Genomic DNA, 10,224 nt, shown 5'->3' with positions numbered 1-10,224 from the left:
AAAAAAAATCCGGAAAAAACCCCAATGAACATTCATATTTTGTCAGTGATTTTTTAAACTAAAAAAATAAAAAAAAAATAAAATATATTATTTTTAATTAAAATAAATTTCACCAGTAATCTTTTTAAATTTTTTTTTAATTTAAAAAATCACATACATGATATATATTTTTTTAATTAAAATAAATTTAATAATAATTATTTTTTTTGTTTGAAAAATCACTGACAGAATATATTTTAATTTGAATTAAAATAAACTTTATCAAAAATCTTTTTTAAATGTAATTATTTTTTTTGTAAATGTAAGTATTTTTTTGTTATATTTGTTTAATTTTATAGATCTAAATACTTTTTGGTTCAAAAAATAATTAGGGGCTTAATCGTTCAAAATATGGATGTTCATTGGGTTCTTTCCGGATTTTTTTTCACTATTTTACCACTTTAACTAGTTGTACAAGTCATAAGAATGTATCTAATATGTTTTATAAAAGTTCAAGAAGTTATTTAACATGTTTTGGATTGTTTAACGACTTATTTGTTCCAAAAATTATTCAAGGAGTTATTTAACATTTTTTGGAATGTCCAAGGACTTATTTGTTCCAAAAATTGTTCAAGGACTTATTTAACATATTTTGGAATGTCCAAGGACTTATTTGTTCCAAAGAATTGTCCAATGACTTATTTAACATATTTTGGAATGTCCAAGGACTTATTGTTCCAAAAAATTGTCCAAGGACTTATTTAACATGTTTTGGAATGTCCAAGGACTTATTTGTTCCAAAAAAAAAAGTCTAAAGACTTAATCATTCAAAACAAGAAAGTTCATTGATTTTTATTGTATTTTTCCCCAAAAAAAAAAATAAAACCACTAAATAGATCGGGAAGAGACATGGGCTCTTATTTATGGTATGGGTATACAAATATCAGCAACTTTTTGGTAGCCCAAAAGCAATCCCGAACCCATCAGTGATTCACCAGGCCCAAAATCAGTATGAAGTTTTAAAAAATAAAATTAAACTATAATTAATAAGTTTATATCAAAAGAATTATATATTAAATCCAACATGTTAATATTTTGAATGATAAAACTAATGATGATGTCTGGCTGGTTTGAGTTTGGGCTTCAAAGGTTAAAAATTGTCTGTAGGTCTCAGGTTTAAATCTAATGAGGAATAAAAATTCTTTTGTGGCCATGAAGATTCAAATGCGGTGACTCCGAGTTACCTGCAAAGTAGGTGGTCGTTCTAGGATTAGTCGGCTCGCATAGTAGGTTGGATATCCAAGTTAATAATAATTAAAAAAAAAAAACGATCAAAACTCGCATGTGAATAAAAGGAAATCATCCATATACTTGAGGGACTACAACTGTAAATTATTTCTTTGAAACGAAGCAAAAAAAAAGCTTTAAAACCTACACAGTGTTCCATCAATTTTAACCTCGCTCAACATGGAGATCCATGGAAATGCTTCCACTCTATGGCCGACACCACCAACGGAAACTCGCCGGAGGATCGTATTGTTTCCGATGCCTTTCCAGGGTCATATCACTCCCATGCTTCAGCTCGCAAACATTCTTCACGTCCAAGGATTTAAAATAACCATCATACACACTGAATATAACTCTCCCAATCATTCAAACCATCCTCACTTCACCTTCAAATCCATCTCCGACCGCTTTTCCGAGATCACAACGGCAGACTTAGACGCCAGCTATTGCTTTAAGTACCTTAATAAGACCTGCGTAGATCCGTTTAGGAATTGTCTGGCTGAGTTGTTGGAGGATTATTCCGATGAAGAACCAGTTTCCTGTATAATCACAGACGCCGGATTCTACTTCACGCAGGCGGTGGCGGACGCACTGAAAATTCCTCGCCTGGTGCTCGAGACAAGCAGTCTTGGTTGTACTGTCGCTTCGGACATTTTACTCTCATTATCTGAGAATCCATCCTTCACCCTTCCAAAAGAAGGTGGTGGGTTTCATTCACTTCATTCTTCATCCTTCATGTTCATGATTAATCTTGCATCTTATTTCATTTTGGGATCGTGATCATCAACCACAATGATAGAGCTTAACTGGTTGATCTGTTGGTTTCGGTTTCTATATTGTTTTTTGGTATTATTTCGGTTTAAAAAGTTGGGCCCAAAATCAATCCAGACTATTAACACATGAGTAGATGTTTTCAGATCATGAGACATTGGCTGTGGAATTTCCACCTCTGAAGGTTAAGGACGTCCGAAAGGGCACAAGAGACCCGAAAGGTATGGGAGAACTTGTGATCAACATGCATACTCAGATGAAGGCGTCATCGGGAATCATTTGGAACACCTTCATAGAACTCGAAGAATATGCATTAGAAACCATTTTCCAAGATTATCAGATTCCAAGTTTCACTTTAGGCCCATTCCACAAGTACTTCCCGGCATCCTCGAGTAGCTTGATTGAACAAGACCGAACTATTCTCTCATGGCTAGACACACAAGCACCCAAATCTGTGTTATATGTAAGTTTTGGGAGTGTAGCACGCATAACTGAGTTAGAATTTCAAGAAGTGGCACATGGGTTGGCTAATACTAGTTTACCATTTTTGTGGGTGGTTCGACCAGGGATTGTTTCTGGTTCAAAATGGCTTGAGTTGTTGCCTGAAAAGTTCCTAGAGAGAGTGGGTGATAAAGGACGTGTAGTGAAATGGTCTCCCCAACAAGAGGTGCTTGCTCATCCGGCAACAGGATGTTTTTGGACTCATAATGGATGGAATTCAACATTGGAGAGCATATGTGAAGGAGTTCCAATGGTTTGTTCTCCTTGTTTTGTCGACCAGCCAGTAATTGCAAGATATGTGTGTAACGTTTGGAAGATTGGCGTTTTTTTGGAGGACGGTTTCGAGAGGGGTGGGATCGAGACTGCGATCAAAAGAGTAATGATGGATGAAGAAGGACAAGAAATAAGCAAGAGAATAGGTCGTCTAAAGGAGAAGATGAACATCTCTCTTGAAAAAGGTGGCTCTTCTCACGAGTCACTGAAAAGTTTAGTTGATTATATTTTATCGTTATAATTCATTTGTTAGTATGGATCATGGAGAAAAATGGATCGTTCGAATTTCATATTTAAATAATTCGTATTTGAAACTCTATGAATGATTAAAAAAATGGTTTATCTGATTTTCTGATCCATGCAAGTTTGCCAATCTTAATTGCTATATTACTAAGGACTCGTGTCATCTTGAAGATGCAATAACAAGTAGTAGAATTTGAACAAATCAACGACATGATTGGAATACAAACACATGTAGCAATCGTGTTTGATTTTGCTTTGGTTGTATTACTAAGGGGCTGTTCGGTTCATTTTTTGTTAAGACCTGTATGGATATAGTTGTCTGTATTGATATAGTTCTCTGTATAGTAACAGATAAAGTTGTTGTTCGGTTGTTGTGCTGAATAAACAATCTGAATGTAAGAAATGATCATTCTACCATGGTCTTTATTTTTGTCTGAAATAAAAAAAAAATACAAACATCAAAGTGAAACCCTCCTCCCCCTCTTATTTGTTCTTCTTAGCAAGGAGGATGTTTCGCCTAAGCCTTAGGCGGCCACTTCCCCCCCCCCCCTCCCCCTTCGCCGCTACCTAACTCCACCTTCTGTCCTCCATCGACGACGGTCTGAACAACATCCATGGCACCACCGACCAGCTTCGAATCATCTTATATCTCCACAAGAAGGAACCTATAATGGTGGATATAGGAAGGAACCTGTGATGGTGGAGATGGAAAGGAACCTCTGATGGTGGAGATGGAAAGGAACCTCTGATGGAGTCTCCAACAGGTCTCCAACAAGAGGGAACCTGTGATACGATGGTGGCAAGTCTTCAACAAATCTCCAATGTGAATCGAAGCGTGAAGTGAAGTTTTTGTAAAAATACGGTTTTTTTATTGCATTGGTAATTAAAGGAAATAAAGGAAAAATTACATGGCTGAGTGTAAAGGAGTAATGGTTTTTAGTTGACCGATTAAGTCATCAGTTGAACGAATAAGGCACAACCGAACAACTATTTATAGCTGAGCGAATAAGCCATATAGGCCATCCAGCCCATTAAGCTACAACCGAACGGAACCTAAGCTATAATTGATGTTGAAATAAAGGGTGTTACCTAAGAGTTGAGTTCTAAATTATTGTGCTAAAATCTTAAAACCACTAGATATTTAGATACAAATTGATGAATGATTAGGTCATTAGACGAAAATGATAGGACGACCAAACCATACCACTTCATAACTAACTCACGCATTTAATTTTGTCAATTTGATGGCATGTGAAAACTATTAAACATGCAGGTATGTTTTATCAAACCATTTTATACCTTGTACTCGTTATAACTTGAGCTGTCTTGCTCACTTGACAAATATAGGAGTGTTTTTTCGGAGATGATGGTAGGTAGAGGTTGTGGCTACATTGAAATACCTAACCCTAATTCGGTAGTCAATTTGTCCATTGTCAAACCGAGATGCGTATTTGTGGTTAACAATAACTTGGTAATTTAACGTATGATTCATGGGGTAAAAACGAGTCAACGTTGTTAGCTTTAGGTGGTATGCCGTTATCGAAAATATGAAAAGTTCAGAAAAAGATTTGAGAATACAAATGAATGTAGAACACAAAAGCTACAAGCATAAAAACCTTGCAAGAATCCGAGATTTATGAAAATTAGATTGCAACGATATTGAGAAGGGCTTGAAAAAGTTTGTATTGGTGCAATGCAACGAGATATATCTCGATTTTAATGTTTCACTTTATTGTTCGTCTCTATCGATGTTATAATACGATTTTATGTAGTTATGAGAAAGCAATAATATTTTTATTTTTGAATAAAATATAAAATTGAAGACGTGATAAAAAAATTGAAAAAATTATATCAATATTAGTATTAAATTAACTATTCGAAAGTTTTCATTTTTTATTAATTTTTTTAATTCAAAATTTTATATTATAATTTAATTTAAGTTTAATGACAAAGTAATTTGTTTTTGGTTTAATAATATAATTTTTTTTATACAAATAATAATTAAGTATTCTGTTATAACTCAATAATAATTCTAATTATATTTTAGATCTTTTATATTTAAAATAAGATATTTATCATGTATTTAATTACGTTTATCTGTAGTTAATTACACGAATTCAAACATGAAGCTTTAATAAGTTGTACTTACACTTACACATAACCTACTTGTGATCTTAAATTTTAAGTAATATGTATCAATGAGCAGTACTTTATGCATAAAAAATAGTTGTAATAGATTTTGTCTAATGCTTTATAATATGGTATAGATATAGATTAAATTCAAATATTTTTTTTAACCTCCTCTTGAAAAATATATTATGTTGATTATATATATAATAATATTTAAATTAAAGTTATTTAAATATTCATCAAATTTTAAATAAAATTTATTTATTAAATTGAGTTTATTATAAATTAACTAAAAATATTTTCAGAGATTGTTATTTATTATTCTATATATAACTAATTAAATTGAATCTAACCCTATACATACTACATATAGGGGTCAAATCAAATAGAAACCGTCCATAAATTAGAAATTTTATGAATCAATATTTACCACACATTTTTGACTACCATAATTGTCTACCTTATCAACCGTTTCTTAAAAAAAAACTCACTTTTTCCGTTTGAAATCACTTGATCATATTTCGTTGGTGGACACGACATTGTATTCAAAAGATATCGATCTCATGTGTTGTCTCGTTGGTGAAACAACATTGTATTATCAAAACAGATCAACCCAATATGTTGTTTAATTTGTAAAAGAAGGCTGAATTATAAAAATATATCAACACACTGTGTGTTGTTTCGTTGATGAAATAAAATTGTTGTTTCAAAAGAAAAACAAAAGGTGAGCTTTTTAAGGAAAATATTGATTAGATAATTGTGAAAGTTAAAAATATGTGATCAGTATTGGTTCATAGAGTTTCTAACATATATGACGTTTTTATATGATTTTGGATCTATATATAAAAACACAAATGTATACAAGGACACAATTAAATGGTGGGATAGGGCTTCAATGAGTTTCAAGTGTAAAACAGCAGTCTTGCAGATCTCACAAAAACAATATGGTTTCACATGATCACAATTCTTATTAAATAAATACTAGAAGGGTACTCGCGCAATGCAGCGAGATACATCTTGATTTTAATATTTTATTTTATTCTTTATCTCAGTCGATGTTATTATATGGTCTTATGTGATTTTGAAAAAGCGATGATGCTTTTATTTATCAATAAAATATAAATTTGAAGATATCATAAAATTTTGACAAAAATATATCGATATTAATATCAAATTAACTATTTGAAATTCTTATTTTTTACGTAATTTTTAATTCATTTTTTATTATAATTTAATTTACGTTCAATAATGAAGTAATTTATATTTTGTTTAATAATATAATTTTCTTTTAAATATAATAACAATTTTTTTTTGTTAGAACTCGATAATTATCCTAATTATATTTTAGATTTTTTATATTTTTAAAATTAGATCTTTATCTTCTATTTGATTATGTTTATCTGCAGTTAGTTACACGAATTCAAACATGAAGTTTTAATAAGTTGTAGTTATGCATAATTTACTTGTAATCTTGAATTTTAAGTACTATGCATCAATATACAGTACTTCATGTATAAAAAATAATTTTTGAGAGTTTTTATCAAATATTTTATAATATAGTATATATATGTAAAACAAATGTCGTAAGTTTGGTTCTTAGTTATTCTCAAAAAATTTAAATTATCGCATGATTTTCCCGTACTTATACATGTATGTACAATAAAGTAAATTTACATATTTGGTCCCTGTGGTCCTTAGGTATTATTAAGTCTGGTCCCTATAAGTCATTTATGAATAAAACACCTTTTAATGGTATGCATATTTTTGTTAAATTATGGTCCCTCCCAATAACTCTGAAAAAAGTTATTGTAACTGCAATTATGTGACCCTTACGTAAGGAGAATTTGGTATTTTACATGCACCAGAAAGGTGTTCGTGCTATGTAACTAGATAAATCTCGATTTTAATGTTTAGTTTTTTATTTTTTGTTTTTATCGATATAATACGATTTTATGTGATTTTGAGAAAGCGATAATATTTTTATTTTAAATGAAATATAAATTTGAATATAACATAAAATTTTAAAAATATATAAATCGATATTAGTATCAAATTAACTATTTGATAGTTTTCGTTTTTTTGGTGTAACTTTAATTAAATTTTTTATTACAATTTAATAAAATTTAATTTAGATTTAATAGCAAAATAATTTATTTTTTGTTTAATAATATAATTTTTTATAAAGATAATAATTAAACGTTATGTTAGAACTCAATGGTTATCTTAATTATATTTTAGATTTTTTATATTTAAAATGAATATTTATCCTGTATTTTATTATGTTTATCTGCAGTTAGTTACACGAATTTAGAATTGAAGCTTTAATAAGTTGTACTTACCTAAAATTACTTGTAATCTTGAATAAATATTAAATCTCAACCAATTAAATTTAAGAATTGTTTTTAAGAGTTTTTGTCAAATGCTCTATAATATAGTATAAATATTAAATCTCAACCAATTAAATTTAAAAATTCCCTTCAAACCAACCGTTGCAAGGGGAAGAATCTTTTTGGAATTAAGTAAAATAGCTTCACCTAAACGTTTGTTTTTTAAAATGTACTGAAATCTGAAGCCTTATTTTACTTCAGATTTATAAGAGAGAATGCTGAAGTTTGAAATCTGAATTAATAAGACCGTTTGTTTTTGTAAACTGATAAATGTCTGAATTTATTTAAATTGTCTATTTTACGTATTAAAATACTATATTGTTGAACTTATAAATAAAATTTATACAATTTAACATATTTATTCATGATCATTACGAAATTTACATCTAAATTATATAATTATCATTCATTTAAACGAAAATATGTCATTAACGTATTTAACACATTTAAATCCTATTAAAGTACATCAATTGAGAGCACATGAGGATTAATTTGGTAAAGATTGATTGAGAGAAATGATCGATTAAGGTTAATAAATAGAGAATCGTCGTTGTTAAGGGTTTGAAAACAGTAAGAGGCAAATAAGAGGTTGGTTTATCTATTAGCAGATAAGAGAACAATAAGATATAAGTGCCTTTGAAAAAAAACAAACAGTTTGAATGTCGTTACCTCTTAACGAATCAGATATAAGAGGCTAATAAGAACTTTTTTTTATAAAAAACAAATAAAACCTTAGTGATTTCTCTTCTAAAATCATCATAATATCATTAGGTCAAAACAAGTGGCAGGTCCGCAATTTAGGGACGGGCCAAAGTGAAAGAAAAAGTTTCTTAATCAGATCCGCAAGTGCAGAGACCAAATCTGTAAAGCAGATAAAGGTCCGCATGTTATAGATGTGGTCCCAACTTGCAGAACTGGTTTAGAAACCTTACATGATAGTATTTTAATTTTTTTTCTTTCACTATGGATTAAATGGTAAAAAAAATTATAGGACCAAATAAATATATGCAATTTAATTTGGGACTAATTTATAGATTTGGTCCCAACTTGCAGAACTGGTTTAGAAACCTTTTTTACACTTTGACCCCTCAATAAATTACAGACCTACCACTTGTGGACTTAGGGGCCATTCACCCAAATGCTTACCCAGTAAGCGATTACCAATAGGAGTCAACACTATAATTTATTTTGATACGTAAGATTTTAATACATCAAAACATATCAAATGCAACAATTTACTGGGTAAGTGTTTACTTGGGTAAGAGTCGTCATCCTCACTTACTGGGTAAGACTCCATTTTTCTCATCGCTCTTACCCAGTAAGATTCTTGGTTTTTCTCATGTTAATCTGATGAGAAAATTTATACATTAAATACTTACCAAGTAATTGTTTTGTAAACGACCCCTTAGTGATGTTTTGATAATTTAAAAAAAAATAAGATAAAACCACCATATGAAAATAACTATTTTAATTAGTTTTTCAAAATCTTTTTATAGTTAAGAAGTAATAAAAAAAAACCAATTTTCACCTTTTGACCCTTAATAATTCTATTTTTGGAATAGGTTTTTTGTTCCACCACTTTGACCTAACGGCTAGTTTGATTAGCCGTTGATTACATAATTATAATATAACTAAAACAAGTTGTAAATAATATAATATATTAATATACAGAAGATAGTAAAAGAATTAACATAATATAATATATTAATTAAAATAATTTTAAATGTCTTTTTGGTATTTTATTCTTTCTGATTTAATCAAACTATATTTTTTTGATAAAATAATTAATACATAAAAAATATATTATTAATAGATAAAAAACATATTACTGATACACAAAAAAAATATATAATTTTCTTACAGTTTGTTGTTTTATATTTTTGGTCATTATAGTTTTAGTTTCTTATTAGTTCGATTTCTATCAGTAACATCATTCAAGTGCAAGTCGTTGAGTATTCTCACCTCTTAATGGTTTCATTAAGAGGCAGACTTTGAATCGTTAAGAGGTGAATCTTGTTTGGCAAAAAAAGAGTCTGCCTCTTAATGGTTCCAAAACCCTCTGAATATTTTGTATTCTAGGCCTTCCTTAACCATTTAGCGCCCTAATTTCATTGTAAACAGTTACCAAATTATTCAGCAACTGACAAACAACCCCTAAATGATAAAAAATTTATATGACCAAATAAATATATGCAATTTAATTTTGGAAGATGGTGGTGGTTTGAGGAACATTCAATTGATTTGTTATCTTTGAATTTAATTTGGAGCTGAGAAAAAATGCATCGGATTTCTAAACACATTGACCTTTTAATTCATTCATGCATGCGTGTATCTTCATTTCAGGTCTATTTATATGCAATTATAATGGCATTAAATGTGAATCAAGTAGACCCTCTACTCTACACATACATACGTATGTGTTTCTACTTACCATCTCCAACTTAAGTACCATCTCCAACTTAAGGGGAGTATTAATGGCACCTCTTAATAGGAGTTGTTGAATACCTCGAGAAATGTAATTGATGTAAGTTTATCATATGTCAATGTCAAATAATAATATATTATTTTTTATTATTATTTTATTATTATATATATGCATACATATACACATACACATACATACACACACACATATATATATATATATATATAT

The 10,224-nt window shown here is 29.7% G+C and overlaps 1 protein-coding gene across 1 annotated transcript; it reads left to right on the top strand.

The window, feature by feature from the left end:
• Positions 1–1,446: 1,446 nt before the first annotated feature.
• LOC112500708 (UDP-glycosyltransferase 76G1-like) lies at positions 1,447–3,052 on the top strand. Its single transcript, XM_025104267.1, has 2 exons — positions 1,447–1,969; positions 2,184–3,052. The coding sequence occupies exons 1-2, from the start codon at positions 1,447–1,449 to the stop codon at positions 3,050–3,052; spliced, it is 1,392 nt and encodes a 463-aa protein (XP_024960035.1).
• The last annotated feature ends 7,172 nt before the right edge of the window (positions 3,053–10,224 follow it).

Source organism: Cynara cardunculus (assembly GCF_001531365.2).
Source record: "Cynara cardunculus var. scolymus isolate 2C chromosome LG 1, CcrdV1, whole genome shotgun sequence".
NCBI classification, from domain to species: domain Eukaryota; kingdom Viridiplantae; phylum Streptophyta; class Magnoliopsida; order Asterales; family Asteraceae; genus Cynara; species Cynara cardunculus.
Note: the sequence above shows the minus strand (reverse complement) of the source record. Positions and strands in the feature narration are given on the sequence as shown.